General features: G+C 39.7%; 1 protein-coding gene across 1 annotated transcript; it reads right to left on the bottom strand.

Moving 5' to 3' along the window:
* Positions 1-8,345: 8,345 nt before the first annotated feature.
* Positions 8,346-12,333, bottom strand: LOC134801299 (uncharacterized). The gene has a single exon (XM_063773838.1). It carries the CDS (start codon positions 12,331-12,333, stop codon positions 8,569-8,571), a length of 3,765 nt encoding a protein of 1,254 aa, XP_063629908.1. The 3' UTR covers positions 8,346-8,568.
* Between the last annotated feature and the right edge of the window lie 356 nt (positions 12,334-12,689).

Here is a 12,689-nt window from a genome sequence, read left to right as displayed (position 1 = left end):
GCAGAAGGCCCAGCTGCGAAAGTGGAAAGCTTGGATTTGGATCCACGCCCAAGTGTAATTAAGGCAGAAGATCAACTTTGCCGTAAGGCAGAACGCCTCGCATAAGACTTAACACCCAACTGCAAGAGTGGCTTGAAATCGAATCTATGCATGTAATCACGACTCTTCTACTGCTCGCTCTTTGGCTTCACTCGAAAGCGCTGCTTGATAGGATGCTTTTAGTTTTCGGTTTTCACGGGGTCCCTTATAACACTTTGACAGTTAGGTCTCAGGATTGCGGCTAAGGAGCAACTCGGCTTGGCCGACAAATCTGGCGTGCAAGAGAGCAAAATTCGCCTTAAAATTGGTAACCTATGTCGAAAAAAACGGCTGGCCGCAATCCCAAGATTTTTTTTCCATGACTTTAAGGGCCTCCGCGTAAGGTCAAATCGAAAGCCGAAGAAAGGTTAATCCGGCACTGCAAATGACAGAGGTCAATGTTTTTTTTCAAAGTACCCATTTTCGTGGCCATTATTAAGTGCTTAATACATACGTATGAATATGGATTTGATATGGATGCGATATAATTACGATTAAGTATAATTCATGACGGAGAAAATTAATAATTTTAAATAATTATGCACTTATACTCGTGTTGATAATTATATGTGTTTATTTTACCACTACGTAACTATGTAAACTCATTTTTAGTTTTCTTGATTACCTTACCTTACTTAATGTTTACTCAGTTCCCGAAAAGATGGCACTGTGCAATGTGTGGCAATTTATTTATTGTCGTTTAATGTTGTTGTATTATTAAATAAACACAATTATTCTTCTAAACTTAGAGTTAATTTGACAAAATCCTTCCTCAGTGGCTTATTCATGTCACGGCGTATCCAATTCAGCGCCATCGGTTAGTTTACCATGGTACTCTATAGTGGTAGCACATATTTGAAAAAAGTCTGCCCTTCTTTCCTAAGTAGCGCCATCAGATTCAGGGGCAAACTTAAGTCAATCGAGTGTTGTGACTACCCCCCCCCCCTTTTAGGGGTTGAATTTTACAGCCTATAACCTGGCCGGGGATTTTCTCGACAGATTAGTAAAGATTTCATCAAAATCCGTTCAGCTGTTTTCACGTGATGCGCGGTCAAATAAATAGATAAACAGACAAACAGACAAAAATTCTAAAAACTGTTGGTACGTGATCTGTTATCGATTCTAAGTATCCCCAGCCAACTTTTTTTCAAATATCTTCCATGTCACACGAATATGGAAGAGTGATAGAGAGACACAAACCGATTCGATGGCGAAGCGATGGCGATCGTCACCTTGGCTAGGCCGCCAGTATAAGTTTTTATTTTGTGTTTGTGCTCACGAATAAAATTATTTCTATTTCTATTTCTATGTACAGACTTTCGACCCTCTTCAGCTTTAATATATATATTGATAGATAGATAGATAGATAAACTACGATAGTATATTATACTTATATGTGACGCAGCCTAATCGCCACTTGCACCATCACACTAACCCAGGGTTAACCGGTTAAACCGTTAACCCAGTGTCTACTTGTACAGTAACCATGGTAACTCCAGGTTTAACTGGTTAACGCCGGGTTAGTGAATGGTGCAAGTGGCGCTAAGTGTTGTTAGTCTGCCGTTAGGCGCGAGACTTTCAGTCCGGAGGTTGTGGGTTTAAACCCCGGCTCGTACCGAAACTTATGAACGAAATATCATTTAATATTTACCGATAGCTTTTCGCTGAATTCAATCATGGTACGAAACGATGCCAACATTTTAAGTATTTGTCTGTAACAGGTAAATATTTCCCAAGAAAGGCACTTGATTACTTTCAAATAACAGAATATTTTCATTCAATCCCCAATCATATTTAAACGACATCCAATCTACACTCGGTCATAAACATGTATGCATACATACGCCTTATTCCAATGACATAAGATTTGAAATAGTATACAAATTTATGTCCTTGACTCGGTCTTATTCAAAAACACATTTTCATATCTCGTGAAACGTAGTAATTTTATTTAACCGACGAGTACCCACAAAATCAGGGGCTCCCAGAAAAAGCATAATCTGGTTAGGGGACGGCGTTATGCGAGATGAGACATATATTTTATTGGGCTTAAAAGCTGGGGAGTTTTTAAAGACTTGTTTGTGCTTTTTATGGTTTTCATCGTTATCTTCTTTTTCTTCAGTCCTACCGATTTAAGTAAATTTAATGATATTACCTTCTTCTTCTTTTTGGTCGTGACCTCATGTCTGGAGACGTGACTCCTGTGGGGTATTCTTCCTATCACTGCTCTCCAGGCTACTCGATCTTTGGCCATCTGCATCGTTGCCTGGAGCGAAGTTTGGGTAATATTTTGGACCACATCTGACCATCTACTGGGTGCACGCCCTCTACTCCTTCGATATTGATATTACCTACCTATCGTAAATATGGATAACATTACCACACGCACTTTCGACGGTACTTACTCCGCTGACGCAGCGACCCAAAGTGTGTCTTGGCTTCCAACACGACTGCTAGCCACTGATCCCTGTCCTGTGCTGTTTCTCGTCAGTTCTCAACCTGGAGCTCACGTAGGTATAGATCCACGTCCACCACATCTGCCCACGACCACTTTACGGTGATTGATAAGTAAATCTTGGAATTGTATAAAAAATCGGCAGCAGATAAGAAGAATATCATCGTCGCGTCAGTTTAGCATTTAATACATAATCTAGGCATTTTAAATCGGTGGCATTAGTTTCATGTTAACTACTTCATTTTTTATATACAATTTTTTTTATTCTAATGATAACTATTTATAATCAAATTAATAAAAGGAGCAAATTAAGTATATCCGATAATTGAATCCCTGTCCAATGAAAATACTTTTGTTTCAATACTGTTCTACAACTTACACATGACAATATAAAGTTCTAGATATTAGACTTTTGAATAACGCAATCCAACAATTTTTTCGTTTGACATTCTTATTCGATTCGTTAGTGTGTACGAAATTTGGTAACCGAATATAAATTGATTAATTTAAGCCCTTTTACTACCGCTAACGAAATGGTAATTTCTGAAGAAATTTTCTTAGTAATATTTTATAAAATAACCCCTATTCATTTTCGTAGCATTGTATCGACTAGCATCTGATCTCTCCACAGAGGGTTTTCCCATGTTTACACGATGTGTCTTCTGAGATGTAATCTCAATATGTTTCATAAAGTTAATTGACGGAGCGTTAGCGAAGGTCTCTGTTTGAGCTTGGGCAAAAATGCTTTCGTATGTTATCCTCTACAGGTCGCATTTCTCAACCAATTATCGTGTGATCAGGTTCGGTAGTTAGATTTATCTGTCGTTTAGTTTTTTGGAAAAAGTACAAAATAGCGAAAATTTGCATAAAATATTTAAGCGCTAGTAGAGTCTATGTCACTTGAAACTATTGTGAGTTGGCTGTGATAGAGTTAGATTTTTTTATTAAGAAATTTCATTTAATTATTGACAAATAAATATAATATATTTATTAAGTATATTATACTTAATGTAAACTAATTAATTTAAATTATAATATTACAAAATATTTTTAAGGTGTGTTTATTGTAAATAACTTTAATTAATTAATTTAATCATATTTTATTACGTACCTAACTTTAATGTCTTAGTTCTGTATTTTTGATATTTCTAATTGTGATGTGCGTGCAATAAAATTGATTATTATTTAAATAAATACAACTGTCTGGATATTACAAAATTAAAACTAAAGTTAAACCTAGAATAAAATATAAATAAATAAATTTAAGACTCAACGAAGTATTTTTTTTTTTAGGCTCGTCCCTCACAGAAACTAGTTTAATAGAATCGAAACTTTATTGATGTTTACAAAATTAAATTTCCGCACGATAATACCGTAATTGAATACAGGTATTTGTATTACTGTAGGTCTACTCGCTTCAAAAGCCGATAAAAAGAAAATTGAAACTAGATTAAAACAGGGCCCGAAGGGACCTGTGTTTCTACCTTGTTATTTTTAATCGAAAAAGTTTTTTTAACGAATTGACGGGAGGCGGCGAAATAACGTAAATAAAATTTGCATTTTACTAATTCAAATTAATTTCAATTTCATGTGCGTGAGAATAGCCGATCCTTCCCCCCCCCCCCCCCCCCCCCTCCTTTTTGGGGATACAGGGCCCGACCCCCCCGCTACGATCTCGTGGCTACCGGGCCAAATCAGGTTTTATTGACCTTAGGAACAATCGTGCCAAGCGGCATCGCCTGAGGCAAAAGTACATACTCACTAAGTAAGTGTACTTAGCCTACGAATTCAATTTCGAAAAAAATAAAAAAAGTTTTGAAAGGCTTTATCTCGGAACCTATTATTAGATCTATTACAGAGACAATTCTAGTCTCGTATTGTAACAAATTTAGTCTACTTTGACTGTAATCAAAAAGTTAGAGCTATCTACAATTTAGGCGCGTCTGCTTCTGAATAACATAAACTTTTTACTGGTATGTTCAGGCAGCAGTAATACATTAGGGAACAATGTAACGAAACTTTTCTATCCGTGCAGCTGGTAGACGTAAAACCTTTCAGAGCTAAAAGTAGCCATCGTAAAATGCATCTTCAATGCCACTGGTTATGTCACCAGCCTATAAAGCCACTTCCATTGCTGTTGTACAGTCACCATCAGATATATGGGAGCGGCCGTGGTGCTCACAAATATCTGAACATTGTCATATCTATTCGGCCCGATTCGAACTTTAAGGTACGTCAGTTAGTAGATCTAAAAACTATATGGATTAGATATGTCCCCATATAACCATTCCAGTCGCAGAATCACAAAGTGGTAACTAAATGTCAGATGTGTCGTAACAGAGTCCACACAATGTGTCTAGAATTGTTTCGAAACAAAGTGTCGTCGCCGTGTCTACACTTTTCCGTAACAAGGTGTCGACACATTTGTGTGCACTTTGCGTGCGGTTTGCGACTAAATCTGACAGCAAATGTCAATATAAAATACCTCTTGAAAACCAAGGTTTGTCAAACTACTATTAGTGTCTCGTGTGCTCGTAATTCTAGTAAGTCATCATGGGCAATGCAAATGATAATAATCGACCGAAACCATATAAACACCCAACACCCGTCAACCTTTTACAGAAAAGTTTTTAAATAAATGCAATAAGCTACATAGGTCAGGCAACGAATGCTCCAAAAGTTGTAGAGGGAAATACTCGGAACACAATTTTTGACTCCGTAACTCGGTTTGACAAGTTAGGAGGTGAACATATCAAAAGTCCCCGGCCGTAGCCCTTGAGCGGGGGGGAGAGAGGGGGCTTTGAAGGTCCCATTTTCCGGTTTTTCGATTATATCTCGGAAACTATGCATCTCAGCGACATGGCCACTTATACAAAATGAAAGTTAATTTAATTTGTTCCAAGTTTATTCCGTCAATTTTTTCGATATGTTGAATAGTTTTTGAGATATCCGCTCTTGAAAGTTTATTTAGGGCTCTCAATTTTATCTTGATATATCTATATCAGTGAAGGTGCTAGGCCGTGTTTGGTATCGTTTTCGTATAAATCTGGGGTGCTGAATCCATTTAAGGTATCACATTGACACCATTCCACAAAATAAAAAAAAATCTTTTTAGGGTTCCGTACCTCAAAAGAAAAAAACGGAACCCTTATAGGATCACTCGTGCGTCTGTATGTATGTCCGTCTGAATACACAAAATAGTTCTTTACCTATAGATGACAGGAAAACCTATTAGAAATGCAGTCAAGCGCGAGTCGGACTTAATGTACGGAACCCTTAATACGCGAGTCCGACTCGCACTTGGCCGGTTTTTTTGAAACTCCTCTTGACGCTTAACCGCTGAACCGATTTCGTTGAAATTTGGTATAGAAATAGTTTGCGTCCCGGAACAGGACATAGGATAGATCTTATAACCAAAATCATCTTTTGAAGGTGTGAAAAGTGGCGTGGAAATTTGTACGGGAAATCAATAACCGCTGAACCGATTTATATGAAATTTGAGATGGTCTACATCTTTGATTTAGTTAAAAATGATAAAAAAACATGACTTCAAACCTAAACTTAAACAGTATTAACTTCAAGAAGTCAATTCTGAATTCCCCCCTACACCTCATTTCACACCTTTAAAGGATGATTTTTGAGATAACTTATTATGTCCTGTCTCGGGACTCAAAATATACCAAATTTAAATTAAAACTGTTCAGCAGTTTAAGCGTGAAGAGGAGTTTAAAAGAAAGTATTTTAATAAGTTTATATGTTTTTACTTCGGAATGGTGTCAATGTGATACCTTAACTAAATTTGGTACTGCGAATTTATACGAAAACGATACCAAACATGGCCTCGTAGCTTTACTGTTGTAGAAGTCAAAATAAAATTGAGAGCCCTAAATTCTTATTACTTGGCCAAACTTGTGTAGAAGGAAAAGGTAAAATAAAAGTCTTCGGCAGGAATATAAGACAAAAATATTTTTTTTTGCGTTACTATTTCAATCATCAAATATAAACATACCTTGATTATATTATTCTAGTGAGATCCTCATAGATAAACAAAAACATTTACTTAAAAAATTACAAGGTCGAAATGTCACGGAACTTGTGAGAGTAATATGTGAAAAATAAAAACTTTAATGACAAAAAAATATGGACACAATTTAAGAATCACCCAATTGCGTCGAGGAATCATCTGTATTTTTGCTTGTTTCATTACCTCCTCGCTTCTTTTTTGTCCTTTGTATTCTGTAGCAATTTGTTAGATCTGAAAATAAAGATAACTTTTGTCGTCACGGATGTCGATTTATAGGTTTTAGGGAGTGCAGAATTCGAAAACGATGATCATTTTATAATCCAAGATGGCGGCTACGTATTTTGTCATAAAAGTCGTCATGAATATCGTTTTATAGGTTTTAGGAAGTGCCGATTTCGAAAATGATGACCAGTTTGGAATCCAAGATAACTGCCGTGCACTTTGTCATAAAAGTCGTCATGGATATCGTTTTATAGGTTTTAGGGAGTGCAGAATTCGAAAATGATGACCATTTTGGATTCCAAGATGTCTGCCGTGCACTTTGTCATATAAGCCGTCATGGATGTTGATTTATAGGTGTTAGGAAGAGTAGAATTCGAAAATGATGACCATGACCAACGTGCACGGCAGACATCTTAGATTCTAAAACGGTCATAATTTTCGAATTCTCCACTCCCTAATACCTATAAATTGAGATCCATGACGACTTTTATGACAAAGTGTACGGTAGACATCTTGGTTTCCAAAATGGTCATCATTTTCGAATTCTGCACACCCTAAAACCTATACATATAGTAGTTCGCCCCGAACTGTGAACTCGCGGTTCGCCAAACAGATCAATTGAATGCAGTGCTACTTAGTCTGAGATGGGCATTTCGTAATTGATTCCTGATTCCACGATTACTTGAAATTACTTTGTAATCTGATTACCGATTCCTAGATTACTTTGTAATCTAACAATACCGAATTACTAAGTACAATTCCATTTGAGGAATCAGGTATCAATTTTTCGAATACTACAATTACTAGTAATAGAAATCAATGTCGATTCTTCATTAGGTACAGGAATATATATTACTTAATTCCTTTCAGATTACATTTCGTACTACTTACTACATAAGTACTATCAAAAGTACATTTCGATAGTAGATATAGATGTTGTTGACTTACTAGGATGCATCTACCGATACCTTATTTGAAACAGGTGTGCAGATTTCGAAATTGATGACCATGACCAATAAAACGACATCCATGACGACTTTTAACATAGTGCATGGCGGCCATCTTGGATTCCAAAATAGTTATTATTTTCGAAATCTGCGCTCCCTAAAACCTATAAAACGCCAGCCATGACGACTTTTATGACATACTGCATGGCCGCCATTTTGGATTCCAAAATGGTCATCATTTTCGAAATCAGGGCCCCCTAAAACCTATAAAACGACACCCATGACAACTTTTATGACCTAGTGCATGACCGCCATTTTGGATTCCAAAATGGTCATCATTTTCGAAATCTGCGCCCCCTAAAACCTATAAAACGACACCCATGACGACTTTTATGGCATAGTGCACGGCCGCCATTTTGGATTCCAAAATGGTCATCATTTTCAAAATTGGGGCCCCCTAAAACGTATAAAACGACATCCATGACGACTTTTATGACACAGTGCATGGCCGCCATTTCGGATTCCAAAATGGTCATTATTTTCGAAATCGGCACTCCCTAAAACCTATATATCGACACCTGTGCGAGCGCACATAAGGTTAATAAATGAAGAACGAAGATTTAATATAGGACTTAGCCTTTAATAGCTAGGTATTACAAAGTATAAAAATTGTATGGAAAATATGGGTCGCGGCCGCGTGTGCTCGGTCCGGCGACCTGAGGCAAATAGGATGAGTAGCGGGCGCGCCGGCGGCTGGTGGCGGGGGTTCCTCCCCCCGCGGTCGTCTGATGACGTTGTAAGCAGCGGCGCAGACATGCTGGGGGCCCTTGAAAGCCCTGCTTTCAAGAATCATGTAAAAGACATATGCGGTTCAGAGCCCGTCTGACAACTCCCCGCACGGTGTCAATATCTGCAACCCGTGGTACTCCGTCTGAGCCTGTATGAAGCTTCACCACTCTGCCCAAACGCCATAGCAGTGGGGGTTGATTCTCGTCTTTTATTAGTACTAGGTCTCCCTGCTGCAAATCCCTGGCTCGCGTTTTCCATTTGGAACGTTGCTGCAGCTCCATGACGTACTCGGACTGCCAGCGCTTCCAAAAGTGCTGCCTTATCTGCTCCAGCCGATTGAAGCGGTCCAGGTTGCGAGTGTTGGCTTCTGTCAGGTCCGGGGCCGGAAGCGACGTCAGTGGCCTGCCAAGGAGAAAGTGCCCGGGTGTGAGCGCTGCGTAGTCATTGGGAGATGAGGAAAGGGGGCAGAGAGGACGACTGTTAAGGACAGCCTCAATTTGAGCAAATAAACTCGAAAGTTCCTCAAAGGTGAGGTGCGTGTTCCCTAAAATGCGCTTAATATGAAATTTTGCTGATTTAATGCCAGCCTCTACATAGCCATTGAAATTAGGAGCGTAAGCCGGGGAAAATTTAAATTCAATATTGTGATCACCTGCAAACTCTAAAATAGGGCCAGAATGTTGTTTGAAAAAGGCAGTAATTTCTTTGGCAGCGGCAACAAAGTTTTTGCCGTTGTCACAGTATATTTCTTTTGGCTTGCCCCTACGCGAAATGAAGCGGCGCAGGGACAATATGAAGGCGTCCTTAGAAAGTTCACTCACTGCCTCCAAATGTACACATTTAAATCTAAGACAGATGAAGAGACATAGATAACATTTTGTTATCTTACAGCCACGGCCTCGCCGATCAGTGATCAAAAATGGACCTGCAAAATCGACAGCTACAGTAGAAAATGGGAAGCCGGGCGTGACTCGTTGTGATGGCAAATTGCCCATTATATTGGTCATTGTTCGGCCATATTGCCGAATGCAAATGACACATTTGTGAGCCGTGCGTCGTGCTAAGTCCCTACCCCCAATGGGCCAGAACTGCTCACGCACGGATGCCAACATGAGTTGAGGTCCCGCATGCAAGAGGCGTTTGTGTTCATAAGTGAAGATTAGTTTTGTGAGTGTGTGTTTAGAACAAAGAAGTATGGGATGTTTTACCGAAAAGTCATATCTAGATTTACCTAGCCTGCCCCCTACTCTCAGGATCCCCTGAGAGTCAACAAATGGAGCTAATGACATGAGACGTGATTTAGGGCTTAGTTTTTTGTTATTTACAAGTGCGGGTAAATCTACAGAGAATGATTGTTGTTGTGACAACTTCACCAAAACAGATAAAGCCTTTTCAAGTTCTATTGCACTTAGCGGGCCCCTTGTACATTGTTTTTTACATTTAATATTGATGAAGCGTAATACATAGGCAATAACTCTTTTAAGTTTACTTAATTGTGAGTATTTATGGAAATCTATGAGAGCATCCTCTTTGTGTTCTACTACGTTGGTCAGAAATGAAGAGCTTGTTGTTTTAAGTTCAGGTAAAGAATGGGCCATATGGTTAGTATTAAGAACTGGCCAATTTTCCTCGGGCTCTAGAAGATAGGACGGGCCATGCCACCACAACTGTTGAGACTGTACATGCTGAGGGTCGATCCCGCGAGATGCAAGATCGGCAGGATTCTGAGCTGTGGGGACATGGCGCCACGCCGAGCTCTCGGTGAGCTCTTGAATAGCTGCGACACGGTTTGCGACGTACGTTTTTAATTTTGAGGGGCATGTATTAATCCATGCTAATACTACACTGGAATCGGACCAGTAAGTACAGCGTGCTATAGGCTTGCGAAACGCTTTGCTTACCGTCGAAGCAAGGCGACTGGCAAGAAGCGCCGCAGCAAGTTCTAATCTCGGAATAGTCGCAGAACGTGTCGGACTCACGCGTGATTTAGAGCAAAGCAAATTTACAGTTTGTTTGCCCGAAGGAAAAGTGGCTTTGACATATATACAAGCGCCATACGCAGCCTGCGAGGCGTCAGAGAAGGAATGAAGTTCAATAAATGAAGGTGAGTCACTGTTATCAAATATGTTCCTGGGCACAGTAAGAAGCTTTAGGTATTTTATGTTATCTATGAAGTGTGCCCAGGCGCGCTGAATTTCAGGCGGCACTGGAGTGTCCCAGTCTAATTTAAGAGACCAAAGTTTCTGTAAGAGAATTTTGGGTTTGACAGTGCACAAGGTCAACAGGCCCAAAGGGTCAAATATCTTAAATGTCGTGGACAAAATAGACCGTTTAGTCACTTTGTCAAATAAGGAACTATTGTCGTCAATATTAAAATGAAGTGTGTCTTGCGTAGGACTCCATAACAATCCTAAAGTATGAAGTGATTGACTTAGTACGAGATTATCATTATTTGTATTTCCTAACTCAGACTTAATCAGAAGCTGAGAATTCGACCTATATTTTCGTAAGTTAAAGCAACCTAGAGCCAGCGAATTAGATACGGCTTGTTTAATATTAAGTAGGTCAGATTCTTCATCAGCTCCGGTAAGTAAATCATCGCAATAGAAGTCGTTTTGGATTACCATTTTAGTAGATGTATCAGCTGACTCCTCACCGAGCTGCCACAAGCATCTGGCTGCCAAAAAACTGGCACTAGAGAAACCATAGGTTACAGTATTAAGTCTAAGCGTTTTAATAGGAAGAGATTCATTTTCACGCCAAAGAATCAACTGAAGGTCGCGATCTAGCTCGTTCATAACGATTTGTCTGTATTGCTTTTCAATATCACCTGACAAAACGTACCTATAGTGACGAAATCTCAATAAAATGTTGAACAAGGAATCTTGTATATTTGGCCCCACCATTTGTAGGTCATTTATAGAGTAACCTGACTTCGTGCGCATGGACGCGTCATAGACTACGCGCAATTTGGTAGATTCACTAGAGCTCTTTAAAACAGAGTGGTGGGGCACAAAGAATGAGGTGTGAGGCCTTTCTACGATAGCGTCAGAAAGATGCCCAAGATCGCGGTACTCTTGCAAGAAATCAGAGTACATTTTCTTATGCTCCGGGTTTTGATTAAGACGTTTTTCTAAGCTAAGAAAGCGCTTTTTTGCGAAGAAGTAAGAGTCGCCCAGACAATCGGGAGTGTCAATAAGGGGCAACCTAACACAAAATTTGCCATTTTCTAAACGTGTTGTGTTCTCAACAAAGTGCGATTCACTTTCGGTTAAAATAGGTTTAGCTTCATGATGCTTGGGAAAGTCTTCGTACTCCCAGAATTTTTGAAGTTGTGAGTCTAGGTCAGTATCGTTCTGGCTGGCCACGAAATTGCACGAAATCGTTTTATTTACAGTCTTGCCCTTAGTTGGCATGCGGCCACCAATTAACCATCCAAACTCGGAGTTGTAAAGAATGGGAAGTTTGTTCCCTAGACGGCGCTTTTCTGTACCGATGATGTCCCAGAAAACTTCAGCGCCCAATAAGACGTCAATTTGCGAAGGCTGATTAAATGTCGGGTCTGCTAATTTAATTGATGATGGTATATTAAGATGCTTTACAGACATGAGGTTCTCAGGAAGAAGTTGAGTTACACGAGGAACTACTACAAATTCGAGCTCGCTAACGAATGTACTCTGCCTTGATTTTATAAGGGCAGAGCAGCGTTCTGGAATGATGTTAATAGGGGTGTCCATGACGCCCGTGATGTTTTCATTGGAACGATGAGAAGTCAGCTGAAGACGCTGTTTTAAGTCATTAGTGATCATACAGATCATACTACCACTGTCAACCATTGCCCTCACTGTTTCTACCTTATTCGTCCGCGGATTAACAATATCTATTATTGCAGTACTTAGCAAAACCGCAGACGAGGATACTGCTGACATGACAGTCCAAGAAGAAGAGGGAGAGCTCTCAGCACCACCATTGTTGTCGCCAGAAGGGCTAACAGAAGCTGGTGATGTGAGTGTGTCAGTGGTGTGTTTGTGTAGTGATGTGTTATGACGCCTCTTACATACGCGACATCCTCCCAGTCGACAGCGCGCCGTGTCGTGGTCCGGGCGCAAGCAGTTGAAGCAGAGCTTGAGCTTTGCAGCCTGGGCCCATTTCTCGTCGGTCGTCAGACTGCTGA

The sequence above is a fragment of the Cydia splendana genome, chromosome 21 (assembly GCF_910591565.1).
Source record: "Cydia splendana chromosome 21, ilCydSple1.2, whole genome shotgun sequence".
Classification (NCBI taxonomy): domain Eukaryota; kingdom Metazoa; phylum Arthropoda; class Insecta; order Lepidoptera; family Tortricidae; genus Cydia; species Cydia splendana.
The sequence above is the reverse complement of the archived record's forward strand: the minus strand, read 5'-3'. Positions and strand labels throughout refer to the sequence as shown.